The 22,098-nt window shown below is 49.4% G+C and overlaps 1 protein-coding gene across 3 annotated transcripts in view; it reads right to left on the bottom strand.

Annotated features, from left to right (window-relative positions):
- Positions 1-4,887: 4,887 nt before the first annotated feature.
- SYT6 (synaptotagmin 6) overlaps positions 4,888-22,098 on the bottom strand; it is a 59,522-nt gene continuing 42,311 nt past the window's right edge. The window contains exons 4-8 of one of the 3 annotated variants that reach the window (XR_003912509.1): positions 19,323-19,443; positions 14,494-14,665; positions 13,164-13,314; positions 9,049-9,117; positions 7,390-7,474 (exon numbers count right to left, since the gene is read on the bottom strand). Coding sequence is in view for 2 of the 3 variants with exons in the window: in XM_029949737.1 (XP_029805597.1) it covers positions 7,403-7,474; positions 13,164-13,314; positions 14,494-14,665; positions 19,323-19,443 (516 nt within the window). In the remaining variant the exon portion in view is untranslated. Of the gene's footprint in view, positions 7,475-9,048; positions 9,118-13,163; positions 13,315-14,493; positions 14,666-19,322; positions 19,444-22,098 lie in introns of all 3 variants that reach the window. The other 2 variants (XM_029949737.1, XM_029949739.1) reach the window with 2 other exon arrangements.

The raw sequence follows: 22,098 nt of genomic DNA, 5'->3' as shown, positions 1-22,098 counted from the left end.
AAAGGCCCACATATAGACCAATGAAACACAATAGAGAGCCCAGCAATAAACCTTCATATATACGGTCAAATAATTTTTAACAAGGATGCCAAGATCATTCAATGTAGAAAAGATGTCTTTGCAACAAATAATGTAGGAAAAACTAGATATCCGTGTGCAAAAGAATGAAGTTAGACTCTAACCTCTACAAAAATTAACTCAAAATGGATTGAAAACCTAAGTATAAGAGCTATAAAACTCTTAGAAGAAAATATACAGGACAGCATCATGGGATTGGATTTGGCAATGATTTCTTGGATATGACACCAAAAGCACAGGTAATAAAAGAAAAAAAGAGACAAATTGGACAAATTCAAATTTTAAAACATTTGTGGATCATAGGACACGATCAACAGGATGGGAGACAATACTGTATTGGTAAATCATAAATCTGACAAGAGATTAATATCTTAAATATAAAGAAATCCTAACAACAACAAAATAAATTCAGAAATGAATACTGAATCACTCTATTGTGCACCTGGAACTAATCCAGCACTGTATGTTAACTATATTGGAATTAAAATTTTAAACTTAATGAAATTTTTAAAAAACAAGCAAAGGACTATTGAATAGACATTTTGCCAAAGAAGATGTACGAAAGGCCAACAAACACATGAAAAGATATTTAAAATCACTAATCATTAGGAAAATACAACTCGGAATCACAATTAGATACAGCTTCACACCCATTAGGATCCCTACCATCAAAAATACATTAAAAAAAATAACAAGTGTTGCTGAGGATAGAGAGATGTTGGAACCTTTGTGCACTGCCTATGAGTATGTAACATGGTGCAGCCACTATGAAAAAGTGTTGGGGTAGTTCCCCAACAGATTAAAAATAGAATTACTCAGAGCACCTGGGTGGTTCAGTCAGTTAAGCATCCGACTTCAGCTCAGGTCATGATCTCAAGGTTCGTGGGTTCGAGCCCCATGTCGGGCTCTGTGCTGACAGCTAGCTCAGAGCCTGGAGCCTGTCTTCAGATTCTGTGTCTCCCTCTCTCTCTGACCCTCCCCTGCTCATGCTGTCTCTCTCTCTCAAAACTAAGTAAAACATTAAAAAAAATTTTTTAAATAGAATTACTATATAGTCCAACAATTCTACTCCAGGTATATACCCCCAGAGAATTAGAAGCAGAGACAGGAAGAGATGTTTGTACCCCCATGTTCACGGCAGCATTACTCACAAGAGCCAAAAGTTGGAAGCAACCCAAAGGTCCACTGACAGATCAATGAAAACCAGTGGTATATCCAAACCAGTGGTATGTCCATACAATGGAATATTATTCAGCCTTAAAAAGGAAGGAAATTCTTGACACATACTGCAACATGGATGAACCTTGAGATACTGTACTAAATGAAATAAGCCAGACACAAAAGGACAGAGATGATACGATTCCACTTATATGAGCTACCTAGAAGTGTGAAGTTCATGGAGACACGGAGTAGAATGGGCATTGCCAGGGGCTGGGGGAGGTGGGAACGGGGAGCTGCTGTCTAACGGGCACAGAGCTTCAGTTTTGCAGGATGAACAACAGATGGCTGGCTGGTGATGATGCTTGCACAACAGTGTGAATATACTTAAAGCCGCTGAACCGTATGCTTAAAAATGGTCAAAAGCGGGGGTGCCTGGGTGGCTCAGTTGGTTAAGCATCTGACTTTGGCTCAGGTCATGATCTCACAGTTTGTGGGTTCAAACCCTGCATCGGGCTCTGTGCTGACAGCTCAGAGCCTGGAGCCTGTTTCAGAATTTGTGTCTCCCTCTCTTTCTCTGTCCCTCCCCTCATCACACTGTCTCTATCCCGTAAAAATAAATAAATGTTAAAAAAATAAAAAAAATAAAACCTACTTAAAAAAATGCTCAAAGGGGTAAACTGAAGATAAATATATTTTCACCACACACGTACAAGGCAAGCACAGGCCAGGGGGAAGAGAGAGGCAGGTCCCTGCACACGTGGGTGAAAATAGACTTGCGAATCAAGTTATGTTCAAGCACTTTGGATTAACTTGTGAAGAATCATTTTATGAGGCCTTGATTGATCTGTTTTTGTTCATCCACAGCCTCATCGATCAGCTTTGCTTGGGCACACCTCCATTATTATTCACATCGCTTTCTTTTTCCTTGACCTCTAAATCTTGATGGTTCCCAAAGAAGCCCTCTTTGAGACTCTCCTTGTCTGCTTGTACCCACGTGGCCGTGTCAGCCTCCTGTCTTCGCATCTTCCTTCAAAATGGAAGCTTTCTATAAATTACCATCCCATGCCCGACCTCTCCGCCAAGCGGCGTCTCCAACCCCGCTGCCTGCTGCGCATCCTCCTGCATTGCAAATTCAGTGGGCCCAGACCTGACTTAACGTTTTGCCTTGTTCTGTGCAGTTTCCGGTTTCCATGGAAGCCTCCATCATTTTTCTGGTGCCTCAAGTGTGAAAGCATTCAACACTCTTGAATCCCCCTTTCGTCTCCCTGCCTTCCAGATCTGCTCAGCTGTCGACCTCACCATGCTGACCCCCTGTGTTCCCCACGTCCCACACAGGTGCCCCTGTCTCCCTGTGTGCGGCCTAGGCCTCAGGCAGCCCTTCGCCCCGTCTTGGGTGGACGGCTGCAGCTGCCCGCCAGCCTCGTTGCCTCCAGTCTCTGCTGTGGGCTTCGCCACCGCCATGCTGGTGGTGCTGCTGGGAACCAGCCAGAGGAAAGTGGGGGGTAGGGGGGAGGCCAGCCCCGTTCCTTGCACTAGGGCATCAGACATCTGGATGGGGCTCACTGCAAAGAGGGGTGGGACACGGGACCACTCATGAAGTCCTGAGTGGCCTGTAGCTGCAAAACAGCCTGAGGAGGTGAGGTTGGGGAAGTGGAGGAGGTGTAGCAGCTAGACAGATTCTTAAAATTAGGCAAATCCTGCAGTTCTGGGTGATTGGCCCATCTGGGAGCAGAGGCCATGCCTGGCAGTGGAGGGAGGAGGGGCAGTGGGCCCACTTCATGGAGGAGGCTGGCAGGAAGGAGGCAGGGGCCAGGTCTAGAGCCTGGTGGGGCAGGGCTCAAGGTAGGAGAGGGGACGTTTCCTTGGATAGGAGTCCAGCAACCGGCCGGGTCTAACCAGCACCAGTTAGGGGGCGGCTGTGCTCAGGGCTTCCTTGTCTCCCCCAGATTCAGGATGCTTGATGGCCTGGGGGATTCCTCAGCTCCGGGCCTTCAGCAGAATGGACCTCTCAGCCTATAATGTCCCCCCTCCTCACAACTTCCACATCCCCAAGTCCTACCTGTCCTTTAAAGCTCTACATCAGATGCCCCTTCCTTCTGCGGAGCTGTGATATTCTTTCGTGGGACTCCTGGGTGGTTCAGTTAGTTAATAGTCCAACGTCAGCTCAGGTCATGATCTCATGGTTTGTGGGTTCAAGCCTTGCATCTGGAGCTGCTTTGGATTCTGTGTCTTCCTCTCTCTCTGCCCCTCCCCTGCTTGTGCTCTGTCTCTCTCTCTCAAAAATGAAAGGACATTAAAAAAAGTTAAAAAAAAAAAAAGAAATGAAGTCCACACCCCCTGTCTGGCATGCACCACTTTCTATGTTGGACTATAATGACTTAGGTTGCCAATTTACTAGACTGAAGTTTTTGCGGGCAAGATTCAAGTCTGAGAACAGTCCTGTGGCTCAATATAGTCCTTGATTTCATCTGACAACGAATAGACTACAGCTTCTCTCTGTGAGTTTCTCTGAATCAGACATTCGGTAACTGTCACCCCCCACGGGTGTGCTAACCTCCCTGTGGTCATCCCAAGTGCTAACCAATTCTTTCCAGTTCCTCCTCCCCTAGGCGCTTGAATGCCTGTATTGTGAGAGGCCACATGAGTATTCTGGGCAATGAACCATGAAGGAAAGGGACATGTGTCACCTCTGGGCCAGAGTGTTGAGGCCAATACGAGAGCCTTCAGAGAGCTCTCTTCCCTCAGGCGCGGCAACTGGCAATGTTGGAGATGTTGGCTGCTCTGGCGTCCTGAGTCCCCCTGAACACATCCGATGAGCAGAACATTCCCCCCCCCCCCCCCGCATCCTTGCTGACCTGTGACGGGCGTGAACACGAATTAGAAGAAAGCCTTTGTTGTTTCCAGCCACCGAAGTCTGCATAACCCAACCCCGCCAGCCAGACACGTTTATCCCATCGCTCTATCTGCTCTAGATAGAAGCCAAGCCACACATCACCGAGCCCGATGGCTGACAGGTGACCTGATGGGAGGCAGAAACCAGGGGAGGCTGTGTGTTTAGGAAGCAGAGTGCCTTTCTCAGCAGTCCGGCTCCCTTGGCAGCATCTCACTGCGGAGCGCCAGTAATTTAGATGCAGATGTGCTGGAAAGGACAGTACCTTCCACTCTCTGTGGGCTGCTTCCTAAATTAATTAAAAGCCGAGGGTGATCTGAGGGGCTATTCTATTAAGTCAGAATGTTCTTTTAAAATTTTCGAGCCTGCAGTAGGATTTTCTTCCACATTTCAGCCAAGTGGTGTTTCACGAGAGTTAGCAGGATATCTCTCTGGGTGGGCGAAAGCATTGCGCTTTCCAGATTTGAGCGTGCAACCCACTTCCCTGGGCATCTGCAGGGGCCGCTCGTTCGTGGAGCTCCACAGCTAAGGAGACAGCACAGCCCCGCGTGCCAAGTGCTGGGGGAGCCACAAGCCTGACCAAACACCGGTGTATTCCAGCCTCTTGGGGGAAATGCAGGGATTCCTTGGGCAGAACAAAGACCAGACAAGACGTACTGCTGTACCTCGGATGGGAGAGAAGTGGTTATCTATGTGAAACAAAGCTTAAAGATGTGTGTGGATGGCTAAATCTCAGGAACATACAACGACAAGAGAAATGAGGGAGAGACAGCGATTTAATTGAATAAAAACTCCAGGCTGTGACGGGGCGGAAAGACACGAAGCAGTAATTAACAACATAATTTTTTTAAATGACAATGCAATTAATTAACATTCTGAGTATGCGAAGGAAGAGGGGAGAGGAATCTTTCAGCCCAGAAACACTGCTGAGTAAAGAAGGGAACTTTGCATTAAAGAAAAAAAAGTCGATATGCGAAAGACCCCAGTTACCATGATTTGAGCAAAGCTCAAAACGCCAAGCCAGGAAAGAAGAGAGTTTCTCGTGGCAGAGAAGTGAATCAACTTTGTATTTCATTTCATTCTGAAATGTGTAATTCATTGTATTCTCATCCACGAGGAAGAGGTGCTGGGCTAGATAATGATGTGGGCAGACATTCCGCTTCGATCATGCTGTGGGCTGGGGACTGGGCATAATAAAAGGGATGTCTGAGAGCAGTAGCTATCCCACCATTCACACCGATCACACCCCCTCCTGCAGAGGGCCCAGTGGTCATCCTCACGGGTCTAAGGGTTATGAGGATGGCAGCTGGGCGTGTGATTTGAGCTCACTTATGGAAGGATCCTCTCACGCTCACTTCTGCGCCGCAACCCAAGAAACTCAGCAGTCCCCTTCCCCGTTGCAGAACCCCCCCCCCCGCCCCCGCATCCGCTCAATGATAGAGATGGAATCAGTTTAAACTCAAGAGACAGAATCAAGTTTATGGCCTGCTGTAAGTCTTGTCATGACTTTGAGGTTTTTCTCACTCTCGAAAGAACATCCAGCCACAATAGTGCCCGACTAGCAATGCCTATCAATCACAAGACATTTGGGGAGAAAGCTTATCTGTATACCAATGGTGCACATTAGCTCCAAGCCCAGAGGCTCAGTACTGAGTAGAGTTTGGGTTTATCTGCCTTTACTTTTTTAAGCTGGAAACTTCTCTGGCCACAATATCCTGCTCATTCTCATGCCCAGTCTGAACTCTGGGTAGAGGACACTGCCCAAAGTTACATCAGCAGAGAAACCGGAAAACGTGGCTTAAAGTGAGGGTTACTTTATTGAGTTTCTGCTCCTAAAGCACGGGACATATACAAAGAATAAGACACAAGGTGTGTGAGTAGCTTTTCCGTTCTTGACCTTCCATTGGCAGAAGAAGGGGATCTTCGGCAGACTCGCCTCTTGCAAGTCACACAGGCACAACTCTGGAAGTCGGCATTGTTCAGTCACAAGATACAGTGGCAACTCACTTCCACGAATTTACCAGAGCTATACAGACTGAGATTAAGCAAACCAACTGAGCTATCAGGGGTTGGTGGGAAGACCAGTAGTAACTCAACAAAAATGAACTATAATAAGGCAGAACACTTGAAACATTTTTTCTTCCTAAACTGAATTTGGCCTAAGATAGAGGTCTAAAGGAGAAAAAAAAAAAAGAACCCAAACCTTCACTACCACTGAAACAAACACTGAAGTACTAAATTTATAGAACTCAAGTTGAAGATGAACACTGGCCCAGAGTCAAGGGGGGCTGAAACACGCTAAAGGTGACTTTCCATTCAGAAAAGATGGATTCCAGCTCTGACTTGGATTACACTTCCCATTCCCCCAAAGAACCATTTTATCTGGGTTCTTTTTAAATCTCTTCAGGCATTTGAAACAGTGGCTTTGACACGTCATGGAATTTTAAAGCGATGCATAACACGGAAGTCATTCTGGAACATGGGTGCCTTCTTCTCTTTACCACAAAAGTTATTTCGGAGAACAAAGATCCTGTTTTCAAACAATTATGGTCATTAACCGTGAGGTGCCAGAACACACAGGGCATGGTTAGTGTTGGCAGGATCATTCCTAAGGATAGCGGCTAAGTTCCCATGAGGAATCAAGACATGTTTTCAGTGCATGAGGAAAGTCAACAAGGACGTGGGGGGCGGAGCCCTCACAACCAGCAGAAGGTGCACAGACACCTTGGGCCCCAGTGATGTCAGCGCAGGACCAGGAGGCTTCATCTCGGTCTGCCACATCAGTGAAGAGCTTCCAAGGGTCGTAACTAGCCTTGCAAAGGCTCGTGCCCCATCCGCATCCTTCGGCAGGCCACTCGCAGAAGCAGCCATTCCTCCAGTCCGCGTCCTTCATCTCCAGGGTTGTGGAGTGTGGTGGGGACACAAAGCTTCAGGGACTCAAACCACGTCCCCCGGAAAGACAACTATTTTACACCGTATTTCATATGAACCAACCTCAGGGCTCTCCACTCTTCTTTCTTTCCTACTGTTACCCCCTTCTTTTCTTGGCAGCAGATCCGTAAAAAGTGAAAACCACAGAAAACATCACCTTGGGAGACAAAAAAGACTAAGACAGGTCGGGCTGCTCGACAAAGGTCTTGGCCTTGACCGACACAGGAGCGGTTAAGACTCGTGCTACGGCTGCCGCTGCTCCTGCGTAACACTGTTTGGACGGTTGAACGAGTGCAAAAAAGAACATCGCTGAGTCCCCTTGGTGTCGCCCAGCGGCGAAGCTCATGGTGTGGGAGGTGGTTTCGGGGACGGGCACGAGCTCTCACTGTCAAAGCTGGCAGCCCGGCCCTGCCACTGCGGAGAGGGGAGAAGGCTGGTTATTGATCGGCAAGGGGGCGGTTTGCATTTCAACTTTCAAAACTTCTCTGGCCCATGCACTGAATTCACCTTTCCCAGCTGTTCATAAGCTTTCTGGAATTTTGCTGTGAGCCATGCAAAAACAGAAGGGAGAGGGTTCTAGGGCTTCTAGTTTGGAATACCTGATGTTTAAAAAAGACCTACTGCAGAGATAATGAAAGCTTTCTCCACTGTGTGCAGTGTGTGTGTGTGCGTGTGAATGAGGTTCTATGAGTGGGCCATTTCTGAGTGCTTCAGCCATTTTTCACACTGAAAATCGGATTATGTTAGCAGTGAAAGAGGCAGTCTACAGAGTATGCCCTTACTGCCAAGAACCCACGATCATAAATTATTAGCAATTTGTCTGGGAGCTCTAAGTACGGCTACAGACCTGATATTGCTTTAGCTCTGTGCTCTCTTTCTTAGGCCTATGAGCATTCGCACCCACCTTGTGAGGAGGTGGGGGTGCAAGGGGGGCAGCCCATTCCCCTTTCTGGGGCATCCCCTTCCTTCTGCTATCTCACAGGATGCCTCCTCTCAGCCCCACCCTGACCCTGCTGTCCAAGTGGGTGATGTAATGATGCGTAATGGAGAGAAGGAGAGGGCTGAGGATGGATGGATGGCGCCTGAGCCATTCGACCCTTCCTTAAATTGAAAAGCCAGTCATGCTGGAGCAGTGCATTCTGGGCAAAGATCTGGGCATATTCTTGACCCGTCTTGAGGCTGTGTAACTTCAAAGTGAGGCAGTGACCACTGCTCATGCCATCCTTCTTGTAAGCTGGGGAGACCTAGACCTCTCCCAGGTGCCCATGGGACACGGCTCCAGAGAGTCAGGGAGGTGGTAGAGATGGCCCTTTGGAACTGAGTTATGGCCCTCGCGCTCCCCCCAAACTTTGGGGGTCTCCACCGTGGAATGAAGGGCCAAGTAGAAGCTATGCTAGGCATTTGTGCATGAATGGGGGTGGGAGGGGGAAGGATGCAGTTCTCCCTACAGCACAGCCATGTCTAGACAGAGCTGAACCTCCTAAGGAGCAGACCATTTGCCAGCCAGTGTTTCCTTCTGGAAACCCACAGTGCTGAGGAGAGACCCAGGCCAGTGGAGCACCTCCATGCTCCCAATTCTACAGAAAGCCTCTGTCACCTTCCTTGGGCTCAGTCCCTTAGCGCTCCCTGTGCAGGCCAACCAGCAGATCTTCACAACTAGCCAAACACCGGATAATCCGGTGCTGATGACCACTGCCACGTGCTCTAGATCTGAGAGATCTTAGCATGACCGACCTGGAGGTGGGCCCAGGGGGTCATCCAGTCAGCAATCTTGTTCTTGCAGATAACAGAACCAAGACACAGAGACGTCAAGACATAGCTAGGGAGGGGCAGAGCCAGGCTGTGAAACCAGGTCTCCTAATTCCCAACTCGGTGTTCTTTTCTGCTCCATTCTGCGGCTGCCTTAGGATCTGGCCGCATCGGGGGAAGAAGGAGATGCAAAGTGTGAGAAGAAACCTAACCTCTTTGGGTCCACACCAGGTACTTACTCCTAACTCCGGGTGGTAGTCTCTCTGCTTGCAGCATCCACGTGAATGAAATCACAACCGAGGGTTTCCCTGGTGAAATATTTCAAATAAATAAATGCCTGGTTGTTGAGCTTACTGTGACCTCCGACTCCAGGGTTTCTTAACCAGAAGGTGACGCGGGATGATTCCTAATGCTCGCATTCGACACACCTTGATTTTAGGAACTGGACATTTTTCTGGTAGGACCGTTTATGTGGGTGAAAGGTACATTGTAGTTGCTGGCTTCTTCCCTGGGTAAGTAAGCATGCCACCTAACCAATCTGATTGACAGGCCAGTTCAGAGGAGAAAAAACGAGGTGGCTTCGCAGAGTATCTTTTTTTCTCTATATAATAGCTCAAAGAGAAGTCACACGGAGCATAATTGTTAATCTGGGACAAATGAAGAAGGTGCACTGGCCCCTGCTGTCAGTCCCTGATTTTTTTCTATGAAGATAAACAGAGGAGGGGGATGGGGTTTATCGACTATGGGAAGGTCAGTGATTCCAGCAGGCTGTGAAATTGCAAAGAACCGGCCCCTGGCACCCAAGGTGGCTGTGTTTTATTGTTCTGAAATGGGTCACGCTCAAGCAGAGATCTGAAATTTCTGGAAGCTGATCTAAACTTGACACTCCATGATAAAACGCTTTGGAGAAGGCTGCTGGTCAAGACAGGCTCTGTGCCTGGTGACAGCAATGACACGCGGCTCTGGGCAGGAGTGCTGAGAGAGAAGAGGACCACAGCCCCTCCCCCGGAGAGGGATGCTCGCTGTGGCTTAATCAATTTCTACTCATGAAAACATCACAGCGGGGAAGAATACCTTTTCAGTTAATTTGTTCCCCTCAACCTTATTTTAAAACCCTAAACAAGCGAGCAAGCATGGGGCCTTCTGTTCTCATTAATAAAAAAGAAAGGATCACAGCACTTGAAACTCCTCTAAGAAAAGTGCAATATAAATAGAGAGTGCTTTACAGATACGATGCCATTTATCTTCCTGGGAGCTGTGGAGTAAGATTTCTTTATGCATTATACAAATAGGAGACGCAGGTACCAGGGGGCAAGGTTCTTGTTCAGTGTCCAGCACAGAACCGGGGAGGCGAGCTGGGAGCTCTAAGGGATGATTGAGGGGGATAAACGTTCAAGTACATGCATCATGTGATGCCCAAAGAGAGTTTGCTTCCTATCTGCCTCGTAGGTTTCTAGATGCATTTTTGTAAAGATTCTTAAACTGTGGGTGCTAAAAGTGTAGGTGAAATCCTAAGTTGCCAAGATGAATGTCTTTTGCAGCTTCTTCACACAGAGAACTGATCTGCTGAGCGGAAAATGGTAGGATAATGAGTGGGGGAGGGGCAGTCTCAGGAGCTTGGTGTGTGAGGTCAAGAAAAAAGCAAGCCCAAAGGATAGGAATCAATTTATTCTCTTTTCGTTTTCCATATAGTGTTACTTTCCCTTTACTGTCTCATCAAATATTCATTTTCAAGGGCTTGATTCTACTTTATCTTTCTTTTGTAGTCTGGACTAGCGAGTCAGAGTTTTCAAAGAAATGGGACTTGGAATCAATTATTTGGCTTAATTAGGTTGTATTCAGCATGGAGTGATTCTGGAACCGAGTCCCAGCACCTCCGTGTCACTCTGCACCCACCCCCAACTCCAGCCGCCACTGGCTAGTTGCTTCCAGTTGGCATGGCCAGCCCAGCCCAGTTACAATGCTGGTTCTCTTTCTGAGGTGGTGCACCATGAGGGTTCACTGGCTCTGCTTGTCCTCATTTAAGGGCCAGAGTTTCAGAAGAGTGGAGATGACAGAAGCCTACCGCCTCATGTACCAGGAAAGGGAGACCAGAAGAGGCAGTGCGTTGCCTGAAGGCCCTGTAGCCCGTCGGGGACCTCTTCGCTTACATGTCCCCGCCTCTACACCATCCTGAGCCCTTCAGTGTACTTCTTCTACTCTTAACGTATCTCCAATGGATTTTAAAAGGGGGGGAAGGGCAGGGCCCCCTTCCTTGATTGAATCACTCCTGCATTCAAGTGAGGTACCAAGTGTGGTCTCTAGGCACCTACCGTCCTGGCTAGGAGCTGCCTCCTGAGTAGGCAGAGGCTGGTCGTGGGTGCCTTACCCACACCCTGCAGAGAGAGCCTTCTGGATAAGAGGGTGCAGGGGCTCCCTTGGGGGAAGGGGGCTGGAAAGCTGAGGGACTGGACTGGCCTCAGTCATTCAAGCTGCACAGCTGTGGTAGAATCAAGGCAACCACAAGACAGCAACATGAGGCTTCAGAGGACAAGGAACTTTGGGTCTAAGACTTTCATCTCCATGCTGGCCTTGAAGGCATGCCTACCTGAGTAGGTAAATCAATTAGCCTGGCTCCTAGAACCTTCTATCCCCCCACAGGACTCCACACGTCCAAATCCTCCCAGCTCTCAGTCTCTCTTAAGACACTGCACGCTGCTGGAAATAGGTGGAAACTGACCTGTCCACCCCAAAAAGAAAACGGAGCTGGGAGGTCCTCTGGGTTTGCCTCCCACACCTTTCCCATGTCACAGAGCCTAAAGAAGGGATTACAGTTAGCCCTTGAGCAACGTTAGGATTAGGGGCATTGACTCTTCCCACAGTCAAAATTCTGAGTATTGCTTTTTCCTCTCCTAAATCTTAACTAATCACCTACTGCTGACTGGAAGCTTCACTGGTCACATAAACAGTCAATTAACACATATTTTGTATGGTATAGGAATTGCATACTGTATTCTTATAATAAGGTAAGTTAGAGAAAAAAATGTTATTAAGAAAGTCATTAGGGTGGGGTGCCAGGGTGGCTCAATCAGTTGAGCATCTGACTTCGGCTCAGGTCATAATCTTGCTGTGGTTCGGGAGTTTGAGCCCCGCATCAGGCTCTGTGCTGACAGCTCAGAGTCTGGAGCCTGAGACACAGATTCTGTGTCTCCCTCTCTCTTGCCCCTTCCCCTGCTTGCTCTCTGTCTCTCTCAAAAATAAATATTTAAAAACATTTTTTAAATAAAGCCATCAGGGAGAGAAAATACATTTACAGTACTGTACTGGCTTTATTTTAAAAAATCCACACGTAAGAGGACACATGCAGTTCCAACCATGTTGTTCGAAGGCCAACTGTACTGTTTTTAAGGCGACTGCTTTTCAGCTGGGGGGCCATGTGGTATAAGGGTTAAAGCTTTATTTTTCTTTTTTATGAGTAGATTTTCCAATTTTATACTCTAGATTTCCTAGGCTTGAAGGCTAGGATGAACAATCACCTGGCTTTTTAGAATATGGGATGGAGTATGAGATACTCAAAATGAGGTTTAAGGCTCACCGGGTGAGCCTCACGTCCCAACCCACTTGAGAAAAAGCAGGCCTGGGAGCCACTAGGATTACACATTGTGGGATCTTACATTGGTGGAGTTTGCTGGAGGGGAAGCCAACTGTAAATGTCACTGGAAGGGACATTTTCTTTGCCGTTGAGAGAAATGATTGGCTCAAGATTATACAGCAAGTGCGAAGGGGCCAAGATCAGAGCCCAGGGCTCAGGACTCCGGGGCAGTGCTCCATCCATCACATCTGTGTTGGGATCCGGTCACACGGTGTGCCGCCTTGAAGCCATACTTTGTCCAACAATGGGAGAACCAGCATTGATGGCAGCAAGACCTTCTCCCTGGCCATGGACACCCAGGCAATGAAGACGGCCTTGGGACCCCCTAACTAGAGCCTCAGGGAACCTAGTGCTTCCACGGCCCAAGTTCTGATCACCCTCTTGAGGCTTTCCCCCAAAGGACTGACTCCGCTCCAGGGGCTTTGTGAGAGCGTCAGGGCCTGGTACAGTGGGGCTGCTCAGGCTTCCTCCACGTTTTCGTTTTCCTTTTAGAACTCAGTGTCACTTCCAGTATGCTCGACATCAGAGGTTTATTGTCAGGCAGCTTCCCACTGTCCTCCTCCATTTCCTTCCTGCCTGTTAGGTGCTGGGTGAGAAGCCCATAGCCCCCACACAGCCTGGGAAGGACCCAAGAAGGCGAGGTCGTACAGCCGCCGACTGCCATTCTCCAGCCCACGCCGCCATGCAGCAGACATGCCAAAGGCCAAGCATGACCTCACCCACCTCTTTGAAGGATTTCTTTACCTCCACTAAGGAGTGCCAGTGTGCGATGGGCTTCCGTGGGTACGCCAGCATCTCGTTCCAGTGGTCCCTGCCCAGGCCTTCGGCATTGATCCCCACACGACAGACTCCTATGATCTCATTGTGACCCACTCTGAGGGAGAAACAGAGGCCCTGGTGCTGGTGACCAGACACGCTGTTAGAAAGGGAGGCCCTGGGGTCTGGGAGTCTGCCCAGCAGGTCTAACTCAGAATGCTGAGCTCTGAAAACAGATGCTTGGCAGGGCCTTGGAGTGCCGGCGGCTGTGAAACTTTGCCCACCCTCCTTGGGAGGACACTGACACAGACAGATGAGAAGGTTACAAACTGCTTTGGAATCGAGGGAAATGGTGGGCGGATGGCCTGACTTTAGGGAATGGGAGTTTAAGACTCATCCCTTATTTGACTCAGCTAGCACGTCACGGCCTTGTTTGAGATATCAGCAGTTGGAAATAAATCACCTTGCTCTAAGTACTCTTTCTCCATACCGCCAAAGGCTAGAATGTGATTTATTCACTCAGCAAGAACATCAATCACCACGCAACTATGTTCAGAGAGCACCTACTATGCCTGAGAGCTTGTGCTAAACATCGTGAATGGAGGGTTTACTGCATGCTTTTTTTTTCTTCTTCAGCTGGAGTGACACCTGGAGGGAGAGAAGGTGTCATGGTGGCCGGGGTGGTTGAAAAACGTTTTTGATCCGGCCGAGGAAAGAGTGGATTTGGATAAGTGGAAGAGAAGAAATACATCCAAAGAAGGGGAAATTAAGTTGGATGAATATGTTGGGTCCATGTTCTGGAAGGCCTTGAGACTCCAGGATTTAGAGCCTGGCTAACAGGGCCATTGACGGTTCTTGAGAGGGGGAGGTCCCAAAGAAAGTGTCTTTCAGGAAGGCATGCTTCTAGTGTGTTGGCTGGATTGAGCCAGGGAGAGACAGAGGCAGGGGTCAGCTGGGAAGCTGGGCAGCCACCCCGTGTGGGAGTGGTAGCAACATCAGAAATGGAAAGGACAGAGAGACAGATGCTAGGACTTGGTGGCAGATGGAGGAACAGGAGTAATCAGGGGCAAATTAAGGGATACTGATGGGTGATTGGCCCCTGACAGAAACGGGCCTGCTAGGAAGCAAAGCTTGAGCTTCTGCTCAGGGGAATCCATGCTCTTCCTCAAACTTCTCCACCCTTCTTGGGCGGGGCTCCTGAGCCCTGAAGCACAGGGTCCAAGGTCAGGAAACCCTGTGCTGCACTGGTGTGGGTGTGAGGGGCAGGGACTCATGGCCCTCTGGGACCAGCACCTACCGATCGTAATCCATAACTGAGATGAGCAGGCTGACTTGATCCATGTTCTCTGGGGGAATGTCAAAGACAATGGCTTCATTGTAGACGGGATTGAGAGTGTTCTTCTTTATGGTCGTTTTCTTCTTCTTTAGTCTCCGCCCGTCACAGAGCAGGGACACTTTGACATATGGATCTGTGCCGGGGGGGAGTGATGGGAAGGGAAGGGAGCGTGTTCACCAGATGTCCTCAAACATCATTTGCAGCAGAGGGACGGAAGCCACAGACCTACTGTTGCTCATCAGATGGTATCAGTGGGTTGTTAAGATAATTAAACCACCTTGTATTTATGTAGCACACCTGTCTCTGAGGACACTTCGTGCTTAATAAACACAGAGTCTTTAGCGACCTCAGGATTATTGGGAGAGTGCCTAATGGACTTTCACTAATGGTGAAGCTGGCCTCAAATCAGACAGGACACCTGCCCATGGGTATGTGGATCCCGGCCCTAAATCTCTGCTCTGTGATGGCCGGCTGGCTCCAGAGGGTGGTGAAGCTGAACAACGCACTCGGTTCCTTTCACCTACTTGGAGTCCTTTTCTCCCGGGGTTTGTCACCAGTATTGACCAAAGGATAAGGGGGTAAAAATAGAAGTCGATGACACCCAAGGAGCAGCAGCGCATCAGAGTAAATGAGCAGCGACCATCACAATGCTCATCCTGTCCTCCCCACCTGACAACAGGATTATGGGTCTCATTGTCCCAACGAGCTCATTTCCAGCTGGTATCAAGAAAGGCCTTGCTCTCTGCTTCCCAGGAAGCTGTTTCCTGCCCACTTCTGGGCAGAGGGGGAGGACGGGGCTGTGGCAGGGGCCGTGAGTAAGGCGGCTTCCTGAGAATCAGGGCAGCCAGCCGACATTTCATTTCTCAGTGGGATCCTGGATTCTCTCCATCTCCAGAGGAGATGTCTTTTTACTGAGCGTCCATGTGTCTCCCATTCCTGTCTCTTCTTTAGTTTCCTGAATAGGTACTTCGTGGTCATCCTTCTACCCTGAAATTTTCCACTCATCCAAGTAAAGTGACACCTATTGTATCTCCTAGCACAGGTGTCTTAGACACCATCATAATTGTTATTTACGCTGCACGGCTCAAGAAATGGGAGGGCAACTCACAGGTAATAACAGCTTTTGAGACGCTGATGTGCTGAGACACCTTCTTGCCCAGAAGCTAGGGTTCATGCAAATCTGTCAGCGTCTGTGGGCCAACCAGCCGCTGCCTGGCACCTTGATGCCTGGGCATGTGGTTCTATCTCCTGGGCACCTGAGCACTCACCAGGCCCTCATGCTTCCAGGTCATAGCTAGGGAGACAGCTGAGGCACCTCACCGAGCGGAAGCTGGAGAGAATTATGATATCTGATCAAAAACTCCAAGACTGAAAGGCATTTCTGTAGACACCCAAAGCAGCTGTCAACTAACCAACGTGACAGTGGCAGCTATGCCTTAACCTCAGGGGCACTAAGGTTTATGAGGGATGTGGGGAGACTATGATTAAACAGCAGGTGTTTAATCAACCTGCTGTCTGCAATGATCCATTTGGAAGGGTCCTCTCTTGGGGGTGTTTTCGGTAAAAAGGAAGGCAGAGTTCCTAGAACCTCTGTGAGACACCTTTCTGGTTTCTATGGGCTCTGTTCTCTAGGGATGTGCCCAGGACAGTGTTCAGGTCTAGGCGATCAGGTGGGAAAGCTTGTCCCAAGACCTGTCTACACTCCAAAAGGTGTACACTGCCTTGGAAAGTGTCTTCAGGCTTGAGGCTGCTCAAGGGCTGACTCCATGCCCACCATGTCCATTTCCATGCACCCCTAGAGAGCAACAGATTCCCGTGTCATCAGGCTTGGAAAAATACGACAGAGCCACTCATTCCAACAGCCATTAGGCCAATGCCTATTACTAACCCGGACATTTTCAGCTTCCTTCCCCAACTCTGTTTACCCCCCTCTCAAGGCATGTCCATTTATAAATTTCAGTGGGTATATTTCCCTTGAAGAACCCATCAAATTATGATTGTCCAAGAGGCTAAGCTGGGAGATGACTATCCCTTTGGATTCTCTGGGGCAAAAGTCTGCAGCTTCTAGAGGAGGGTTGACTCCACATGACCTTGGATGTTGGTTCCTCACTACCAGCCTCTGATGTTCTGTGCAGCGAGGGAGCGGGCACAGAAGTTGGCAGCGTATTTCAGCCTCGTTCTGAGAGCCATCATAAGTCAGCATTTAGTATGGCCCAGGCACTGTGCTGAGATTTATGGACATGATGTCTTTTAAACTTCCTCCCACCCCTATAATTATCATCATCCCCTTTTATAGGTAGGGAAATTGAGGCTAGACAGAATAAGGGACTTGCCTCCAATTTGAACCTAGGTCTGTCTGTCTCCAAAGTTTACACTTTAAGCCACTAGACTCAAATCAGTATGGACTGGATTTGGTGGAGATGGTGGGTTTTGTGGCATCCAGACCGTTATTATTATTTTGTGTTATTTTCATTATCATCATTCCAGTGGGTGGTCGAGAATTGGTTCATGACTAGTTAAATCGAGGAGACTAGGAAGACCCATGGGTTCAGGGGTCGATGTCCTAGAAATCAAGATCAGGCAAAAAGCTCCCCTTGCCCCTGGTTTAGTCCAATATCAAAGCAGTCTGGGCAGAAGGCAACCTCAAACTCATCCTCAAAGACAAGAGGTCTAGTTTGAGAGGCCCCTGGCACATATGCCCCATGGCGTCACCCTCTGACAATGTTCCCCATGCTACATATTCATTCAGTCACTCATTCAAAACATATTTATTCAACACCTATTGTGTTGCCGTGCACTGTTCCAGACCTTTGCTTACATCTATGAACCAAACAGACAGAAATCCCTGACAAAAAGAGGACCCCTGAATTTTCAGAGTCAAGTGGAGATTTAATACCAGATTCCAAACCCAGGTGGAAAAGAGGGTCAGTTGCAAGAGGGAGATCAGAATTGGGCATGAGAAAAAATCTCTCCCCCACAGCCCTCTGATGTGAAACGGCCATTATGATTACCTCAGTGGCTTTGGCATAAGCTCTCTCTCTAGCACATCGATTTAATTATACCAAAGAAGATAGTGTGGGGACTTAGGCAGCAAAATCCTATTTCCCTCAGCAGCCTGGAGAGAGTCCTCAGTTAATTCTTGTCCCTGGCATGCACTTATTTTGATATTAAAATGAAATCTACATCAGCTGTATTTTTGGAGGAAGCCAACTTGCTGGGGCCTAAGAGCTTCACACGTGTCGGGAGAGGCTCCTTAAGCTCCTCACCACAATCCCCCCCACCCCCCGAAATGCAGTGATAGCTTCAGGGGAAGGAGAGGCATTGGGGTGAGCGCCATCTTGGGGAGCTTTTGGTCTGGTAGACACGACACAGAGACAGAGGAGGCTGAGAGCTGAGGCTCCAAAGAATTCAGCACAGCTAGAAGCACACATTACTTCAGCATTTTCCAATCGTCTTTCCCCGAAGCCTCATTTTTTGGGGTCTAATACCTCATCCTCTTCCACCTACACCAAGGTTGGGCCTGGGCCCAGATGTTTGCAGCTGGACCACCCCCCCTTTACAGCACCTGCTACAATACTAAGCAGTTTTCCAGGAACTAAATCATGAATGGATAAAAGGAAAAAATCTTCCGTATCTTTCGTATCTACCACCCAGGTTCAGAAGAACGTCTGGAGTGGTTTTCCACTGGAAACCGGATTCATCACAAAAGCCTCTTGGGTGATGGGTCTTGGAAAACAAGACTTTTCCTCCATTTGTAACTCTGAGTGATGCCCAGACTATTCTGTAAGTCTGCTCTTTGGGACACTTCACCCCATTTCGCTTCTCGGGCTGATTTGAGCAGAGGGAGAGAAGGGGGCTCCTGGAACCCACACTACTCCTCTGTTTTATCAAAACTCAAATACCTTCTCTGACAACAACATTTTCATGGGAAAGGATCCGTCTCTACAGCTGCCCCAAGCAAGCGTTTCCTCAGGTGCTAGGAGGTTTCATGCTTCTTGCTGTACTTAGTAGCTCTCCTGGCTAGGAGGCTGGGTGGGGCCAGAAGCCCTGCAGGAAAAACTCAAATACAAATGCACTTCGTTTTTTTCCGTGGCTTTGCCCTTTTGACTAAGTCTGCGGGGCTGCCATGGGGCTGTGCGGACCCCCAAACATTTACACACTCAAGCTTGACATAACCCATAAAAGTCCTGGGGCCTCCTGTAACTAGAATGATTTTCCTTTTTTTTTTTTCTAAAAGAATACTTCTTATTCTCTGCCTCCTCCTAGGGAAAGGATGATAGGCGTCACTAATATCTACTGAGTGCTTTTTACAATGTGTCTGGCACAACTGTAAGGACTTACATGAATCAACGCATTTATCCTTAAAGCAAACTGTACGTTCTTTTTTCAGATTAGAACATCAAAGCATTACATGGCAAGGGAGTGGCAGAACTGGAATTTGAGTCCAGAGCTGGGGCTCCTCTTCTAAGAATACTGATAGTTCCCGGGCGCCTGGGGGGCTCAGTCGGTTGAGCGTCCGACTTCAGCTCAGGGCATGATTTCATAGTTCATGTCTGTGCTGATAGCTCAGAACCCAGAGCCTGCTTCAGATTCTGTGTCTCCATCTCTCTCTGCCCCTCCCCACTTGTGCTCTGTCTCTCTCTCTTTCTCTCTCTCTCTCAAAAATAAACATTAAAGAAAAAAAGGGAACCCTGACTTCTCCCTTCTCTCTAAACATCTTTACAAGTCCTAATGTTTGGGTGGCTGGAGAGCCACACGGCAGGCTCCTTGGACTTGGGTAGGACAGGTACCTGAATAGCCCGTGATGTCCATCGCCTTGAGGTTCCGACATTTGATCACTGTGAGTGTGAGCCTGCCTGCTGTGGGCAGGTAGCACAGCGAGAACATGATCTCTCCCAGATCCACGCTTTCCTGCAAAGAAGCAGACGAGAGGGCAGATGAGGGGCACACAGGTCCCTGGGCAGCAGCTGTGGGCCACTCTGGGGCCAGGAGAACGCTCATTGGGACAGAGTGCCATGTCTTTCAGACCCAAGGGTCTGACCTCCATGCCAGGAATAAAAGTCAATGATCACGATACTGCCTCTTCAGTAGAATTTGCCTCCTTCATTGTCTGACCTCCATGCCAGGAATAAAAGTCAATGATCACGATACTGCCTCTTCAGTAGAATTTGCCTCCTTCATTGTTCCTTCCGAACTCTGCTCAGATTCTGGTCCTGGTCTTCATAGTCCTGCTTTGTCCTGACTTGCCCTGCGTGTGCTCCCATCCCCCATCCCCCAGCTGCAGCCTCAGGACCAGCAGCCCTCTTTGTGGCCCGGCCCTGTTCCCTTCAAGCTCACCCTTCTGAGTCAATGGTCCCCTTGACTCCACACCCCTGCCCCTTGCCGGGCTCGTGGTATTGACGGTGTCCTGCACAAGTCACACCCGGGTCATAGGGGGCTCGCTCTCAGCAGGTCTGCTTCCAGCCCTCAGTTCAGTTGTTCCTCACCAGTCCCTCTGCTTCCTAGCCTCTCTGGAGAACCCCCCAGCTCTGTCGCCTCCTGGCCTCTGTGGAAACCTGCTCAGACCATGCTGATGTACACTCCCCATCCTCCCTGCCCCACATTTGTGCCCGGTCTTGGATCCACCTTGTCCTTTCCCCTTAAACATGGTCAACCTTCAAAAACGACCCCAGCAAAGAGTAGACGCTCTGCTGTCTCTCCTAGGGCTCCCAATCTCAGGAAGTTTCTGAGCAACAGGGAAGAGGGTAAAGATGTCTGTAAATTACATCGCTCTTTCCTGGACTGCTTCCTTTTCGTGTCTCCCCCCTACCCCCGAATTGATGAAGGAGAGTGTTGTTGCTCTGAGACCTCTCGTCAGGTGCTGAGGCTGGCCTGGTGCCCCAGGACCCCAGGTGCAAAAGCAAGAATGCAGGGTTTGGGGGGGCTCGGAGCTCAGATGATGCCATCCACTCCTTCAGTCATCCGCTCAGCCAACAAATGTTCACTGAGTGCCTGCTGTGTGCTGGGTGTTGTTCTTCGAAAAGACCAAAATCACAACCCCCCTTGCCCTAATGGAGCTTACGTTGTTACCTGGGCAAAGGACACCTGTCCCCGACTGGAAAATAATCCAAGACATTCCCATCACCTTCCCGAGCATCTGGGCCCCAGGCTCTCCTCTAGATGGAACCTTGCCTTGGCCCAAGATTCGTTCCGGTACTTTTACTCACCCCACAGTTAAATCCCAGAGTGGCAGAAGGAAGGGGTATGGCTGGGGCAGAGCCGGACACCCTGTGGAGGCGGGACCCCCTCCAGTACACAGAGCGAGTGACCCCAGACCAACACCCACCAGCTCCCGGGTCCACAGGAATTCTGCAAGGCAGGGGTGCTGTCACTATCCCCTCCACTTCACAGATGGAGTTCTCAGGTTCAAACACCCGTCTCAGACCTCTGCCTGGGCCTACACCGCTGGTGGGAGATGCAGCTGGACTCCCGACTCTTAGGAGAATGCTCCTCACTCTCTCCATCCTAAAACCCCTTCCAGCTCACTGAGGGAGCACCTCAGGGTAACCCCAGCTCCTCTAGACCTTACACCACAGCTTCCTGCACCTGTTTGTTCATTTGTTTGTCGGTTCATGTGGGCTGAGAACCTGCCAGAGACTCCGAGCTTTGTGGAGGGTATACAGTCCCCCCTCAGCATGCACACGGTCTCGTGGTGTGTCACCAGTCAAAAGAAGGTGCCAGGATCCCCACCTCCTTCAGGGGCGTCTCCTGTGCCCCTAGCCCTCTAGTCCAGGGAGGGAGGGAGACAGAGGAAACGGCCCTGCGACACGGTGTGGAGGGAGTGTGCTGGACGGTCCCTGCCTGCAGCAGGTCCCCAGCGCACCTGCCTGAAAGTCCTATCTGTGACCGAGGCACCGAGGTACAAGCGGGCCCCCAGTGCCCTTCATGTCCCTTATAACCCTCCTCGGTTCAGTCCTGCCCAGAGTTAGAGAAGCCTTCCAGCCCAATGACTGCACTGAGAATTAACCCTCTCGCGTGCCTACCATGTGCCAAGTCTCTCAAAGCCAGATGATCTCAGGAAGTCTTGCCACAGCCCTATGAAGTACATGCTCTTATCATCCCCACTGCAAGCAGGAGAAAGTTTGGTGAAGTTCAGTGTCTTGCCCAAGGTCACGTGGCCAGGGAGTGCTCTGGTGCCAGAATTACACAGATCAGTGCAGCTGTTCAAGCTCCCCCAGGGGCTCCTCTTGTTCCGCGTCCGGAATCAAAGCACATCTTCTCAGCCTGCACTAAGGACCCTCAACAATGGGGTCTTGTCTTCCTTCCTCACCTGGTTATTTCTCCCTATTCTTCGATGCATCCTCCTATCCCCTCACCCCCTCCCCCCGTCTCTGCCCCTCTCCATAAGGCTGGTGGTCCCTTCTTGTCTCTGTGTGGACAAACCTAGTTGTCTTGCAGAGGTCCTCACCCAAGGTCCAGCCCACAGAGAGAATCTCTCTCCCCTCCACCCCTGCAGCACCTTTTGCCCCTGAACCACTCAAAGGCATTACCAAGTACCTTCTCTGCTTTCACCGTGCCCTCCCACTA

Source organism: Suricata suricatta, chromosome 8 (assembly GCF_006229205.1).
Source record: "Suricata suricatta isolate VVHF042 chromosome 8, meerkat_22Aug2017_6uvM2_HiC, whole genome shotgun sequence".
Lineage (NCBI taxonomy): Eukaryota > Metazoa > Chordata > Mammalia > Carnivora > Herpestidae > Suricata > Suricata suricatta.
This window is presented reverse-complemented; position numbering and strand designations above follow the sequence as displayed.